Genomic DNA, 16,536 nt, shown 5'->3' on the forward strand with positions numbered 1-16,536 from the left:
AAGTTAAAAAGAAATATTTCACACAACATACAAGATGTGGAGTGGTCATGTGCATCATTCTTTTTAGGCTCAGCAGCAGCAGCAGTAAAATGGCAAATATCCAGGTTGTGCTATTTTCTGTACCTGAATTGTGGAACAGAGAGATTTGAAGAACGAGGCAACAAGTAACAATGATGTTTGATTGACGTCCTTTGTTTTGCTTTGCATCCTTATGAAAGGTGGAATTGCTCTAATTTGGACAGACAGATGGACAGTTTGATGAAAGGACAGACAGATGGACGATCTCATATGAAGCTTGGCTTTGTATCTTCTCCTCAATACGACACGACAAGCTGTGAATGCTGCAGAGTCACAGCGATTCCACAAACGTCAATGTTCCCAATGATGCTCAACACTGAACTCCTTCCTGAGTTTACAAATCTTTCTTTGTTAAACAATGAATGTTCTTATTATACATATTTCACAAAAAACCTCTCTAATTTGACTGTTTTAGTCCTTTTCAAAATGCAACACATCATTTTCCCTGGGCAGGTGGAAGAGAAAGCAAAAGTCTTTAAGTGCCGAGTTTAAAGTAAGTTGATATTTTGAAGGCAAACCAGCATTGCTGCTGATTCTGCACTTGGGGTTGTCCAACGTTCCGTCACACTGCTTAGGCAACACAACAGGAAAAATCAAGATTGACTGGAGAAATTAATAGTTGATGCTTCCAATTATCCCGTCCCGTCACAAAACACAGCAGAAGCTGATGGTTGTCATCCGAGTGAGGCAATCAGAACGAGAATTCACTGTGATCACATACATCACACATCACCTATAATTCGCTCAAACTTCAGGTTGTTGATGAAAGAAAACCAAGAACCAAAACACATGAGCCAGTGTCTCCTGAGCAGGGAGAGCTGAAACGAGGAATGAAATTCTGCTGCTCACGTCATGGATGATTTTAAGGCTGACGTGATGAAAAATGAGGAACAGATTTCATTGTCCGGGAGGTCTGAGCTGTCAGCTGCAGCTTCCATCAGCGCATGGTTGTGTAGATGCGAGGAGTGTGTTGGGGTGAGGAACTCTCGCCAGTGACTATGGAGTTGCAGTGCAGCCAAGTTGCAGGATTTACAGTGTTTGGCCAATAACTCCAGTTTCTCCTTTCAGCCCAGCAAAGCTCTTCAGCCCTTTGTTGCCCCTCTTTCCCTCAAAGCCTGAAATGCAGGGGCACCCTTTGAACCTGATAATGGACTTATACTGTAGAAGTAAAGAAGCAACACTATTAGAAAAAAGTGTAACCAAAACTGCTAAAATACACAGCTGAGGTTTGTTATTAATATTTAGGATCATTGATAATTATTTCGACAGAGTCTCCATTCCAAGTCCTGAGTGTCCCTCCACACCTGGCTGTTCTGGGTCACCTGTGGGCCATGTTCTCTAATGACTCCATCCTCACTGTACAGTATGCTCCTGGGAACCTGACTAGCACTGTAGTGAAGAGTCAAGGGAAGAGGAGGAAGAGGAAGAACAGGAAGAGGTGGAGGAAGAAAAGGAAAAGGTGAAAAGGTTGAAATTATAGAACTTTTGCTTTTGTTATGTGAAAAACTATCATGGAAATGCAGTGAAACCGTAAATGAGTGAAACAACTCAGGTCAGCCACACATTCTCCTGAATTAAACCACTGAATTCTGAGGCTTTTGGTGTCTGACTGCACTCCCATGTTGTTTGCCAAGCAAAGTAAAATTTAACAAACCCCATCAGATGGTGTGGGTGTGGCTCTCCTTTCCTTCCTCTCTTCATATGTCAGACATGAACCAAAACATGTGTGAGTGCGCCATGGCTCACTTGTCTTCCCCGGCTGCCGAGCAGTGCCGTGTGGTCCCAGTTGACCTGCTCCAGTATCACCAGTATAGACAACTTTGCCTGGAGGATCATCCACTCTCAACCCACGAAGACCATCTGTCCCCTCTGGGCCTGGAGGTCCTGTTCATTTATAAAGTGCACACAAAACAATTAGAAATCTGTCACAACCTGGAAAACCTGCTGACCCAGCGGTCCCTGGAGTTCCAGGTGAACCATGATGCCCAGGAAAACAGATGCAAAGACCTGAATGGAAGGATAACCATCTTAAAAATCTGAATGTAAAAAATAGTTCAATGTAAGTACAGTTATTGTGCAAGTGATATTTGAACTGTCGAGTGTGAAAATCACTAAAATTGGCCTTATTAAAGGTGCACCCCTGACAGGCATCCATGACCTTCTGTTGACCTCAGCTTGAACAGTCCATTCCATTTTGACTCAGTGTCTCCAACATTCACTCAGATCTGATGAAAAGCTCTTCTGGAAGGTGGCGGTTAAAGATTTGACAGACGGTCATCAAGCATTTCCAACTTTACCTGCACAACTACCTGTTTGGGTTCACTGGTTCCTTGACCCCGTTTCCCCTTTGATCGCATCTAATCCACCACCAGGAGGTGATCAGTTGACAGCGACCCCACCAGACCAGCCGGAGGAACTGTCAAGCATTTTTCTAAATGATCTCTTCTGCGTAATCAATCTACATTTCAACTAATTTGTGATGAAACACCAACAGAAAAAGTCAAACATTCATCACACTTTTTTTTTTAATGTAACAACATAAAAAAGACGCACAGCTCGTTTTAATGAACGGGAGGTAATATTATACATAGAATTATTCCGAGGTTCTTCACACTGACTGACTTGGAGAAAACTGCAACTCAATGTTTTGTCCAGTAGTGGGAGCGCCTTGTCACCTTTTCAAATGTAACTTGGCGCAAAAGTAAAGGAATAGATCAGAACGACTCTTCTGGATCATCAAATCTCAGTCCACGCTCACAGACAATAAAAAGTCTTCCTCATTTTACATCGAATCAGCCTTAAATCACCCATGACGTAATCAGCAGATTTTCACTCTCCGTTTTCACTGAAAAGTCTCCTTGCTCAAATTGGCTACATTGGCCAAAGTTGTGAGTTGCAAATGGTTGTTTGTTCCCAGCACCTCAAATAAACATTATGGTGAAAGTGCAGGAGAAGCAGTGATAGCAATTCAGTGAATGGGGGGGATTTTATTTTATTTGAGAAAAAGTCAATGTTCAGCAAGCTGTATTTTGGTGAGGACTGTGCAGGTGAATATTTCTAAATAAATATTGTCAATAGTAACCAACCTCATTCCAGATCAAGAGTGAGATGTTAGGAAGTCTGCCGTGGTGGCCTAGCCTGAGTTAAACCTTGGAAATGTTTGTGAAAATGCAATGACATGTCTCAGCAGTCCCCAAATATTAGATGCAAACACATCAATTGACATGTAGTTTACTTAAATGTTCACATAAAAGCTCAGAATGATGCAAATTCAAAGAAATATAGAGGACAACAGAAGCAACAGTTTAAGTGGTTATTGTGATAATGAATTCACAAAATTGCATTTAAAGGTGTATGTTCAAAAACAAGCACAGAACAGGGCAGTAGGAAACGAAACAATATGAATATGATTTACCGTCTTAAGGTTAATAAATGTGCAACGAAGTTCAAACTACAGGTCACTCAGTGGTGCTGCTCTGTATCATGTTTCCTTGTTCTTTATTAACTTTATATTGATTTACTGCTTTAGTGTATTGTTTAGTTTAGTTTAGTGAGTTTACCTTGGCCAGTTTTCAATATTGTACATGCAATAAACAATAATTATAATAATATACATCAACTAAAAACGTGTAGGCTGAAGGGTTTACTTATTTTGCCTCCTAACCTTCTTACATTCATAAAGTAGTAGAAAGAGAAAAAACAAGATGATAAACAAATAAGATAATTAAAAGTAGCAATGATAATTTATAATTTGTAACATCAACAGTTGCACAACAACAACAACAATAGTAGTAGTACTATTAATAATAATAATTGTACTTATGTTCATAATTTTGTGTTGTATTTACTATTGATAATATTTCTAAATATTACTTAAACATATGGAGTGTTATACATAGTTTCATTTCTATTTTTAAATCATCCACTGTTATTTCTGGACGACGGAGATCGCGACCTATGGACTTCACGAAACAAATACACAAAAACATTTTGACTTTGATTTGTTGAAAATGAGGCTTATTGTCCTGCTCTTCCTCTGCCATTGTGACTCCGCTGGTAAGCAACACAAACTTCTTCATCTTCTGCAGCTTTTAATACACTGATATGTAGATCGTTTCTGTCTAAAGCGAAAGTATGGAGAGAAAATGTTCGGTTTTACTTCTCTGTTAGAATGTCTCCATCAACTATTGGAACAAATTATTTAATTGTATCCAACACTATTTGTCCATGAGTTCATGTTTATTCGGTGAGTGTAGTTCAGCTCTAATGTCGCGTCTTTATTCCTGTTCTGTTTTTTTCTCGGAGGAATTCATTCATTCATTTTCCATACCCGCTTAGTTCCGAGCTCAGGGTCACGGGGGTCTGCTGGAGCCTATCCCAGCTGTCTTAGAGCGAAGGCAGGTGTAGCCCAAGTGTTGCAACACTGTCTATGCTACTGGACCAGTTCTAGGGTCGGAGGAGTAGGAGTAAGATTGACGACCCAGGGACATTCAGCCGGCAAACAGCCGGCTGTTTACTACAGAAAAATTAAGCATGGAAAAACCACATTACACAAAGAACATTTCCTGCAGGTTCTATATATAAAAAAAAAGAAAAGTAATAAGACACAAAGCAGAAAAAATAAATGAAAGTAATTTAGTCACTTTCCCTCTTTTTAGCTATTTTGGGAACTAATTTAAAGTAAATTAGGTTGTTTGACCTTTCTAGATCAGAACTATTTAGGACTCCTATTTTATTTCTATTTATTCTATTTAGTAGTTACATTTAATTTCTTTCCCTGCACGGTAAAGAAAATTTAAATTTAAAAGGAAAATAACAGTGGACCACTACAATTCAAAGAACACTCAGAGATGAACAAAAGTAAAGAAAAGTTTTCCACCTTAAATCAATTGCTCAACTGAAAATGTAGGTTCAACAGTTCAATAAAAAAAAACTCAGTCCGATTTGGTTCAAGGAAGAAGAAGAAGAAAAAAAAAAGAATGTTGCAACTAGTCAAAATTCAAAGTTCTCAGTTCGATTCAAAAAATAATAATCTCCGTTCCCGGTTCAGCTCAAAACAAAACAATAATCTCAGCTCAAAAGTCTGGTACTCCTACCCCTTTTGGTAAGAAGTTACCATGTGAAATCTTGGGTCTGGCTCGCCATCTTGTCCTTCTTTCACGTGTGTGCACGCCTGCACACCGTTGCTGCTACTCGTCACGTCCAAAATCCAAGTTCCCGACCAAGAAAAAAACCTGACCTGCTTATTAGCAGGTCAGAAACAAAATAAACGTCAATAAATCTTCAAAGTATATAGATAAATGTCTTTAACTATGTGTCTCTGCTTTAGACTAAAACTAGCTACAGGATTATTTTTTTTTAGCTCAACTTGGCGGCGGAGCGATCTCCTCCAACTCGCTCCGTCTCAGACAAAACCACATAATACACAACATTCATACGATATTCACAGTATGACTCAGTCATAAACAACAAAATAATAACTTGATAACAATAATAACAAAATAATAACAAATAATTCAACCGCAGACAGCTACGTGTTACCCTTCGTCATGAAAGAAAAAGAGTAATGATAACAGGTAGATGCTTTTTCCTGAGTCAAAATCCACTCTTGCTTAATTGGTCATTCTCTTCTCATCTGTCTCTGCTGCAGCGTCGCCAGGTGCTGCGTCTCAGCAATCACCGAAAGCAGAAGTGACATCAATTCTCTATCCTCATATTTTTTATATTAAATTATTATTGTTACTTTTTTTAATGCATTAATTAATTAATATTAAATGTTTTTTTTTAACGTTTCCATAGGCTGTATGATACAACAATTTGCACCACATCCACATCCAGCTGCGCTGAGCACCCCAATTCCTTGGTTTGCTGTGTCACAGAGACCCAACACTGGGCATGAGCAAAATGCCCCTGTATGCCCACCCACGTCAGCATCCAACTTCCAACCCACCATCCCCCAAATGGATGAGGAAACTTCCTCCGAACATGGACCCACTTGTAATGGGAGAGAAACTCTGTTGTGTGTTGTGTTGTGTGTCCTCTTAAGTTTACATGTCACATGGTGGTGTTTAGAAATGACCAGAGATGTAGCTGCTAAAGTTTAGACTCTATCACATATTAACAAAGAAAAACCAGAACCTCCAAATGACAGCGAGGACAGTGAGAGAACAGAGGACAAATATCTTCAGCGCAATGTTAATTAAAAAAAAGATGAAAGGTCTAAAGTCTTAACTTCAATGGTTAAAAATGGTGATGATAATGATTTTTGCTTTGAGAAGCCTCTGGTTGTGATTTACCACTGCAAATAAAATGTGATTAAAGTTGAATGGTGAAAATTAGACTGATGCTATTATAATGTTTTGTTTCCTCACAGGAAGTGACACCCAAATGTCTCATGAACGACATAAATTAAAAACAATAAACCTACATTTTCCCATTTATTACTTCCCACAGATGATTTTGTGAGTGTGTTTGTATTGATGAGCATCAGCTTGTTGTCTTGGTTGTGAGAATGACAGCAGTAGTTTAGAGAGCAAAGTGCTCTTGATCCAGAGACGCCTGCAGAGACAAACAGGAGAAGGAAAGATGAGATGATTTCAGGCTGGACCTGCTGATGTGCAACAACTGGCTGTCAGACGCTTCAGCCACTCACCACCGTCACCATGTTGTGTTTGTGGTTTAAGCCTTGGGATTCAGTTCCTCCAGAACCTCTCTGCTCGGCACAGCTGGAAGTTTAGACAGAGACTGTTAACTCACAACTGAACCAAAATACAAAAGGGCAAAGAAAATATACTGGAACAACAAAGAACATTTTTAGTCAGTGTGAGCAGAGTTTAGTTTGAGAAAATCAGATAGTGACAACTTTCACTTACGAGATGGTTGATGTTTGGCTGGAGAGAAAGACAGAAAAGTCAGCAGTTATCCTTTAATCAACCAACTGGACAGCAGAATCACAATCATGTCAACAGCTTCATTCACTGAGTTGAGACAAGATCTAAAATTAGAATGAAAGAAGCTCACCTTTCTTCAGTCTGTAAATGACGACTGCAATGACACCAAGGATGAGAACCAGGACACACGCTGCAGCGATGGCGATGGTGACAGTCTTGTCCATGGACGCCTCTGCCGAGCAGAAAACAATGACGTTAAAAACAATAAATTAATATAAGAGTAAAGCTCAGATGAAGAAGCAGAAAGATGAAAAAAATCAATTTTCCACAGTTTGTTCTCTGCTCGTCTCGCAAAATAGAAGCAAAAATACTCTGACGATGAGCTGATGACATCATCAGTCCTCCAAAATGGATGTGTGCTTCAGTCTAACACTATCCTAGCCTTAAAAAGACTGAATACAATACACAACAACAGGAAGCAAAACTTGACACTGAGGCATCAAAACAAAGAACACTGAGTGCAGCAGTATTCTGCTGTATTCACATTGAACGCGTTTTTGCCGCTGTGAGCGCAGAGCCCTGTGAAGACATCTTGGTGAGTCCAATAGGAGAGCAGCCGGTTCACAGCCAGTTCTGGGGGGGGGGGGGGGGAGTGCCCAGATGCAGAGCACAGCACCAGTGTTTTAAATATGTGTTAAAACTTCTCTACATCAAACTGTGCCTGACAATATATGAACATAAAGTTGTTGTTTTCTCATATATCTGAGTGTCGGGACGTTATCGCCTTGATTCACATTCTATTTTACACTCTAAACACGGAACGGACTTTGCACGAGTTTACGGCAAAATGGAGAGCAACACACTGAGTAGCAAAGCGGGAGGATGACAGCGCTGTTGTGTGCAAACGGTGGCACAACGAGTTTTCGTTCCTCCGCAGTTATTCAAGCCTCAGGTGCCACCTCAGTGCAAAACACGTAGCAGCTATTAGCTAGTACGAGCACCCGAGCTAACAAGAACGTCAGAGCGCCGAAACCAAGCAGAGTCGCCAACCAGATGCATATCTTTAAGCTAGTCTTGAGTCCCAGAGCTCGGTGTCATATCAGATGTTACACTGGGGACACTGCGAGACACAAGATTTCCCTCAGTTGTTCTCACTCCTGCTCTCTCGCTAACTGACGCCCTGCGCTGCATCTGGCCACTTTTTTCAGAACCGGCTGCTCTCCTATTGGCCGCGCCAAGATGTCGTCACAGTGCACTGCGCCCGGATTATATATTTTTTTAAATCAGGCGCAAGGCGTAGCGGCGGCAGGCGCCCACCTTGCGCACCGCTCAGGTCGTTGCACGGCGTTGCACTCTTGCGCCATGGCAGCACGCACACAATGAATGGCTGCGCTGCTGCCACCCTGCGCTGGCCGCGTTCAATGTGAATTCAACATTACTCTCAGGTAACTGTGATACCCATCTTCACCACCAGGGTTCCCAGCCTTACCCCAGTTGGTCAGGATCTTGTCTTTGTGCAGTTTGGTGGCCATGTCCTTCTTCTCACCAGCCAGCTGAAACACACACTGGTACCTCCCCCAGTCTCCAGCTTGGTCTGATTCAAGCTTGAGCTCAGCACTCATCTGGAAGCTTCCGTCCTGGTTGGGGAGGATCTCTCCACGCTCCACCCCCTCATGGAGCTCCACCCCGTCTTTGGTCCACGTGAGTGCAGCTCTGCCAGGGTAGAAACCTGTAGCGTGGCAGCTGACTGGAGAGGACGGAGTCTTCTGGAGGAAAGACACTGAGGGGAGCTCTGCACAGTGAAGACAAGGACAATTCACAGGTCACTACCATTCTACTGTCCTACTGTCCCCTTCATCATCATGTGTTTGACTGCACATGAAGACGACTGGAGCGCAGCTGAAAGACGAGAAAGGAGGAGGAGGAGGAGAGGACGAGAGAGAGAACGAGAGAGAGAGAGAGAGAGAGAGAGAGAGAGCATGAGAGAGGGAGGGAGAGAGTGAGTAGGAGAGAGAGAGGGAGAGAGAGAAGAGAGAGGGAGAGAGAGAGTGAGTAGGAGAGAGAGAGGGAGAGAGAGAAGAGAGAGAGGGAGAGAAGAGAGAGAGACAGGAGGAAGATAAAGAGAGAAAAAGAGCGAGAGAAGAGAGAGGAAGACAGAGAGAGAGAGAGAGGAAGACAGAGAGAGAGAGGAAGAGAGAGAGAGGGAGAGAGAGAGAGAGAGAGACATCAGGTGATCACACTGTTGCGTCCAATCAGCAGCATCAGGTCATGTGACTCTACCTGTTCTCAGCAGAGAGCTCCTCCCCAGTTCCAAGTACTTCTTCACCCAGTCAGGACACACTGTGCTGAGATAGTGTTTCCTTCTTGCTATCTCATCATTGTTATCCCACTTCTGTTTGGTGATGACAGCCTGCGGTCTTGCAGCGACCCACGACTGAGTCTTCAGGTCCAATGATATGAAGTCTTCTCCATCATAACCTAACTGGTCAAAACCATCAACCTCTCCAGTCTCATCGTCCCACTCACAGCCGCACATCCACTGCAAAAGATGAACACCTGAAAGGGAGAGCGAGAGAGCGAGAGAGAGAGAAAGAGAGTGAGAGAGAGAGAGAGAAAATTAGATTTTTTTTTTAAAAAGTGATTTTCATGTCAATAAAAACAGTTTCAACATTAAAAAAAAAACATCTCAACCAACCAAAGACAAAAGTGTCTCCCACAAAAAGCTGCCAGCTCAACTTGATGATGCAAAGAGGTTGAGAACCAACGTCCCTTCAACAGCACAGCATCAGTGGAACACCAGTGAGCCACAAAGCCTCCAACATCATTCAGGAGAGAATCAAGAGGAAAATCAACTGGGACTCTGGACTCCAGCTGAGAAACAAACATGGAGCTCAGTCCCTCACAGCAACATTGTCCACCTGATGGTTCCTGCTGCTGGAGATGCACCACGGCTCCTTGCACCACAAACTTTCACACCTGACACTTTTTCCACATCTTCTCTCCTTTCTAAGCTGCACCAAAGCAAAAGTGCTTCCACACCAGACTTGGTGACATTTGAGGAAAAGACTTTGTGCTTGTGGACAGAAGAGACACTGAGAAGAAACAACAAGTGTGTTTCCAGCCAGGACTCCCATCAGCTCACCTCCTGTTGAAAGGTGCATTCTGGGAAATCTCTCTCTCTCCCTCTCTCCCTCTCTCCCTCTCTCTCTCTCTCTCTCTCTCTCTCTCCAGCACAACCTCCATTTCCCGTTGGACTCTGCAACAGCAACGTTGTGCTTCCACTATTTCACCTCTGGATCTCTGATAGCTTTGATGTCAGCAGAGACACTGAGAGGATCCTGCTGACAAAGCTGCTTCATTTCCACTGGAGCACAATCCACCACTGGCTGTTGGCTCACTTTCAACACCTTCCAAAAGGTTCAAGGGCCAGTGTGCAGAATGAAAACACTGCAAGTCGCCACAGAATGTGGTGAGCAGCCGACAGCTCCCATGTTGCACTTGTTCAAACGCTCTTGAAAGCAGTCAAATCCATGCAATCTGCCCACACAAAGAAAAGCCTTGTGTCTGCTCTGATCAAGGCTTTCTCTCCACACATCACTTCAACTGACTGTGTTCACCTCATGTGTGCAAGTCAGGTGAGGCTGCAGCTCTGTGTCCACATGATCCTTGTGTGTGCACTTCAAATCACCTCCTGGACATCCAAAGACTCCTGCTGACTCCAGAGTCACTGATTCCATCCACACACTCAGAGACTGGACTTTGCTGTGACCACCATCAGTCGGCCCTGTTCTACTTCCTGCACCATCACACTCTGCTGGGAGGCTTCTAGAGGAGAGCAGCTCTCACCCCCCCCGCCACCCCCCCTCATTCACACCATCACTGATGTTGCATTAACACTCTTCAAACAAGCGTCACATCTCTGGCTCTGTTTCCACTCAGCCTGGAGACTCTCAGTTGCAACTCTCACTGAAGCTCATGTGAGGAAAGAGAAAGTTGGAGCCTCTTCCTTCATCACTATTCACTTGTTTCTGTCCAACATGCAAACATCTCCTGCTCTCTTCCACTTGATTCCTCTTTGTTTGTAGGAAAATCCTCCTCCACTTTAACTCCCTTCATGTTTTTGTCTCCTGGAGAAAAGAGGTTCAACTTTCAGCAGTCAAGCTTTTCTCTCCTGACCAGCAGTGACTTGAATGAGAGACACATCAGTGCTGTCAGTCACACTGTCTGTGTGTGTGTGTGTGTGTGTGTGTGCACTCGCTCTGCTGACCTTGGCTGCTCACATTGTGACCTTGACTAGTTTCAGTGGCAGCATCTTCAGCCTGTTCAGCCCACACTTGACCAAGTTTCCATTTTTCCTCTTTAAAGACAAGGGTTTTTCTTTCTTACCTTGACATGTTTGGGCAGAAGTGCTTCCAAACATGTCAAGGTAAGAAAGAAGAACCCTTGTCTTTAAAGAGGAAAAATGGAAACTCTGAGGAAAGAAGACATCATGGACATAATTGATCCACACTTGACCTGTTTGACCTTCCTCACTGCCTCCTCTGCTTGTGTCTCCTGCAGCCACTTCACCTGTTTCCTGTCCACCTCTGGCCTCACCGTCATCCTCACCATCATCTCCTCTGGACCGCCTCAAACTGCTCTCTTTGGCCCAGGACCGCTCTTGACAACATGTCCCTCTTGACCGCAGCCAAAACACTTCACCAGTCAAGAGTCCTGGGAATGTGTGAGCACTGAACACATCATCTCATCTCATCTGGAACCTCCTCCTGATTTTCAGCCTGAGGCTCATTTTTCTTTCACCGCCGACGATGTTAGAAACAAACTCAGGACTCGGGTGGAATCTTCTCACTGCTTCTGTTGTGAGAGCAACACTGAGCACCACCTGGTTTCTCACCAGACTAAAGAGAGAACATGGATGATTGTTGAGGCTCAGACACACTGTGGCAAAGTGGATCCACTAAGAGGATATTATGGGATGGTGTGACTGAGTGATGTCAGCCACCTGGACTGCAACGTGGTGCTGAGGAGGCGGCAGAAGCAGCTGCAGTCAACTGACAGTCCTGCACTGCAGCTTCCTGCTCCTCCATCAGCTGAGCTGCATAAACAGTCATTCAGTGTTCTATCCAGGAGGGGGCGCCATCGAGACACGTCATCTACGTTCATCAAATACACTGAGAGGTGAAGAGTGGCTGTGTTTCAGTGTGTTGAAGACATTTCATCAGAAGAAAGAGAAACAGAAACAAACCTCCAGTTTGGTTGAAGCGCCCCTTTACAGTCTCAATGTCGACTTTAAACCCCTGCTGGGCACCCAAGAAATTCCCATGGTTTCTCTCCCGGTACTGAGGATCAACTTCTAGAACTCTCTTCATCCAGTCCTGTTTGGGTTCCAATTTCTCAGTGTTACTGTCGTAGTGGACAAACTGAGTCTCATCCACCATCCCAACAGCCACAAACTCTGGGAAGTTTTGGACTCCAGAAGACCCAGTGTAGAAATACTGCATGGAGTGTCTCACTGGAAAGAGAGAGAGAGAGAGAGAGAGAGAGAGAGAGCATTCAGCACCTTGAGTTTCTTGACAATGTTTGACCTCAATATTTGTGACGCTCAGATAAAATATCCAACAAATCCATCGTCAGTCATCTCCACTTTCACTGCTGCTCCACTTTTTTTTCCCACCGTGGAGACAAAACAACTCCACGTTGTCCTTAAATGGCACATTCTGGTCCTGGTTTGAAAATAAACTTGCCATTTTCTCTTGCTGAGTTCTGGAGTTTTGACTTTGACCACTGAGAGTTTTTCTGCAGTAAAAGTCTTTATGATTGACACGTGTGAGAGGAGCCACAGCACAGCATTAATTAGCACAAATCATGAACGTTTGTGACATCAGAAAATATTGTATCAGTGTCCCAACAAATCAAGATGATATTGTATGTTTTCATCCCTACTGATGAGTCCAGATAATCTGTGAGTTTCACTGAAAACATTAAAATCTCTGCTGTTTCCATCCTGAAAACTGATTTGGCAGATTTTGTTCTTCTAAATAAACAGATGTACTTTGAAGGTTACAAACTATTTTTTTTCTGGTGAATATTTTTTAAATGACAAACCATTGCAAATTCTCTAAAAGCTCCACATTTACATTTGCATGTAAATAATCAATTTACTTTTAAAATTAAAATTTCTGACAGTTTTTCCTGTAAATTTCAGCAAACCAGTCATTTTGTTTCATGCATGTGTTATTGAAAAGAGGTTCATGTTTAAGATTGATAGATAAACACTTTATTAATCCCAAAGGAAATTCAGGTGGTGGGATTAATTAATTTACAGTTCTTTGTACAATGTACAATGTCTTTTTGCCCCACACGCCAAGTATGAAAAATAAACACTTATTTATACATGGGTTGACTTTTTCTATGTAACTGGGCTGAAGTCGTTCAGACTTTGAGACCTTCTACAAGAGAAGTCCATTATCATAGTAACACGTCTGCAGACATTTTCTAAATGCGGGCGAGGCGTCAATACCAGAGAGTTATAAGATACAAGGAAGTGGGCTGTTCCAGGGCGGAGCCATGATGGAGCAGGTAGGGGAGGGAGGAAGAGACAAAACAGCCTCTTTCGACACAATGAGTGAGAGAAAGACTTGTTTGTCAGGAAAACAAATCATTTTTATTTTCTAAACAGTAAAACACTTACATTAATTTGTTATATCTGGAAATTGACATGAAAGGGTCCTTTTAAATAATTTGAAATCACAAGAACAGGTGTATTAGGTGAGTTGCTGATATTTCCTTTGTACACAGCAGCAAAACTTTTGTGTATTTCAGCAGTGTTTTCCTTCATCAGTAAAACAAACTGGATTTACATTAGATTTTCATATTTGTCTGAATATTATAAGAGCAACTATTAGAACAAATTAATATTCAGTAAAAAAGAAATGTCCTTTTGAAATTTTGACGACTTTTTTTTATTAGAATAAGCAGTCTTGTTTTTCGCTGCAAATTATTATATTATTATTATATATATATTACTATCAAAAAAAGAAAAAGAAAAAGCAATCAGTCAACAACAAATAAGAGCTTCTGGTATTTTAAAGTCAGATCTCATTAGGCCCATTTACTGACCGCGAATATGATCTTTTCAGGCCTACCTCCCAATACCACTGTAAATATTCATTGTACTCTCTTCCTAATGTAAAACATGTAGCTGCTTATACAGCGGTGCTAGCTTAGTTAACATTAGCAGCGCTTCCTTTTAGCCAAACTTCCATTTCATGTTTATTGACTTGGAAAAACTCCCAGTTGCTACGGTGGGAACCCGTGAGTGTGACGGGAGCGCCCTCATGTGGCTGCAAGGTGTACTGCAGCTATGACTCTTAAATAAAATATTACAAGTCACTTTTCAAGCTCAAGGGGACCAAAATATAACCTCGGCCGGGTCCTTCGGAATTACTATTTCAAGGAGACGGATGGATGATTTATATTAAACAACATAAAACTAATAAAACAGTCATTTGGATGAAAAATCCTCCGAGAAAAAAGGCAGAACAGGAAAAAATAAACACCAGAGCTGAACCTCAATGAACTACACTCACCGGATAAACATCAACTCGTGGATAAATACTGTTGGTTAAAGTTAAATTATTTATTCCAATAGTTGTCGAAGTGCAAACATGACAACATTTTTTCTGCGCACTTTCGCTTTAGTCTCTAAATGCCAAAATGTATTAAAAGCTGCCGATGGATGAAGAAGTTTGTGTTGCTTACCAGCGGAGGCACAATGGCAGAGGAAGAGCAGGACAACGAGCTTCATTTTGAACGAGTTAAAGTCAAAGAGCGTTTGTTGTGTCGGCGCCAGGGCAGCAGTGACTGACTGTCCGCGAGCGGCACAGGGCTGCGCTTTATACCGCGCAGTAATAAAAGAGGTTGTGCGCAGGCGCAGCGTTAATCGCCCACTAAGAAAGCAGTATTGGATGTAACTAGGCAGACTGGGATGAAACAGGTTTGCAGGAGAAAGTGAAACTCAGGAGGAGGTTCTGTCACAACAATCACTGCGGTCCGGTTCCGACCCGAACTGGAGTAAACCAGCTCAATATCCGAGGATTTATTGATGTTTCAAGGCCACGTATTAACCGATTTTGAGGAGTTTTGAGGAGCCTAAAGATTAAAACGGTCAAACCAATGCAGAATCAATCTGCATTGGTTTTCGGCAGTATTTTCCTCCAAGAAAGAAAAAAAAAGTCAAACAAAATGAGCTACTACACAGGATGTAACACAAGCAAAAATATTGCGTTTAGTTAGTGAACATTTTATAACTATTTTAAGCAGTTTTCTTCTTTAATCTCCTCTTCACGCAGATGAATCAGTTTCTGGCCTACATGTGAACAACGAATGAGGAAAAAAAAAAAATCGGAACAACTTTATCGCGATCTCTCGGACCTTTTCAACCCTGTGTTAGCCAACAGTTTCTAACTGATCAGACACCTGATAGACAACTAAAGTTATATTTGTGACATGAAATAATGTGAAACTGACCTGCGTCACCGCGGTGCAGGACGGTGAGCGCCAGAAGAGACACAAACACCAGGGTCTTCATGGCGGATTCTCGTCGATGGAGCGTCGCGAGGAGAAAATTGTTGTTGATTCTCTGGAGAAATTCAGAATGGATGTTTTCACTTCTACCGTCAGCAGCGAAATAAACCAAAAAACCCGACGGAAGCTGACGGTTGTCATCCACCCGAGCCAATGAAAATTCAGCGCGATCTCTGACGTCACTCATTACTCGGTCAAATTGAGTCGTTCAGGTTGTTGCCGAAAGTGAAGCCGAGGCAAAGTGTTTGAGGCAGTGTCGCCTGAGCGAGGAGACTTTTGTCACACTGAGTCGTTCAGGTTGTTGCTGAATAGAAAATAAAGAATCAAGGTCAGGGCAAAACATTTGAGCCAGTGTTGCCTGAGTGAGGAGACTTTTCAGTGGAAACTATGAAATTCTTCTGCTCATGTGGTGGCCGATTTTATGAGTGATTTAATTCAAAATGAGGAAAAGTTTTCCTTTTGCTTTCCTTTGTTCATTGTCTGTGAGGTCTAAGCTGTCAGCTGCAGCTTCCATTAGTAGTTGTGTCAGTTGTTTTGATGTAGGAATAGGTACATAGACACCCCGGCCCTAAATCCCAAGAAAAGAAAGACATCAGCGCAGCGCCACGGGGATTTTCCGTCATACCTTAATAGAAAATATGGTCAAGTCCTCCCTCTACTGGCCAAAATATACAGTTGCAGTGCGACCGGATTTGAGTGTTTGGATTCAGTTTCAAACACTACTACATGCTGATTTTAGAATAGTTGGAGGAAACGTCTCAAGAGGTTTTTGTGACAGCAAACTAAGAGAAGTCATTTTTCTGTTGATATTCAGGACAGATGACGCAAGGAAACGCTCAATAGTTGCCATCTGTGTTTGACATGTATTCAAGGAAGAGCAATAAAACCTAAGCAACAACAGAGTGAGAAGCATCAGACCAGCTCTGCTCTGTAAATTCAGTAAAAACAAATCTGAACTGAACCTGTAGCTACTGAAACTGTT

At 42.4% G+C, this 16,536-nt stretch overlaps 1 protein-coding gene and 1 long non-coding RNA gene across 3 annotated transcripts; both read right to left on the bottom strand.

Annotated features, from left to right (window-relative positions):
- Positions 1-1,744: 1,744 nt before the first annotated feature.
- LOC142905077 (uncharacterized) lies at positions 1,745-3,187 on the bottom strand. Its single transcript, XR_012929496.1, has 2 exons — positions 2,376-3,187; positions 1,745-2,296 (listed from the first exon to the last, which is right to left on the bottom strand). It is a non-coding gene; the product is annotated as an uncharacterized LOC142905077 (long non-coding RNA).
- A 3,235-nt stretch (positions 3,188-6,422) lies between these two features.
- LOC142905060 (BOLA class I histocompatibility antigen, alpha chain BL3-6-like) lies at positions 6,423-15,675 on the bottom strand. 2 transcript variants are annotated; one of them, XM_076051553.1, is made up of 8 exons: positions 15,498-15,675; positions 12,214-12,480; positions 9,249-9,524; positions 8,458-8,760; positions 7,099-7,200; positions 6,951-6,968; positions 6,731-6,803; positions 6,423-6,636 (listed from the first exon to the last, which is right to left on the bottom strand). In XM_076051553.1, the coding sequence occupies exons 1-7, from the start codon at positions 15,556-15,558 to the stop codon at positions 6,757-6,759; spliced, it is 1,074 nt and encodes a 357-aa protein (XP_075907668.1). In that variant the 5' UTR covers positions 15,559-15,675; the 3' UTR covers positions 6,423-6,636; positions 6,731-6,756. The 2 variants fall into 2 exon arrangements, with proteins under 2 accessions (XP_075907668.1, XP_075907669.1); XM_076051554.1 differs by lacking the exon at positions 15,498-15,675 and adding an exon at positions 14,730-14,887.
- Positions 15,676-16,536: the final 861 nt, after the last annotated feature.

The sequence above is a fragment of the Nelusetta ayraudi genome, unplaced genomic scaffold (genome assembly GCF_046127955.1).
Source record: "Nelusetta ayraudi isolate G7.1 ecotype Tasmania unplaced genomic scaffold, CSIRO-AGI_Nayr_v1 ptg000135l, whole genome shotgun sequence".
Taxonomy (NCBI): domain Eukaryota; kingdom Metazoa; phylum Chordata; class Actinopteri; order Tetraodontiformes; family Monacanthidae; genus Nelusetta; species Nelusetta ayraudi.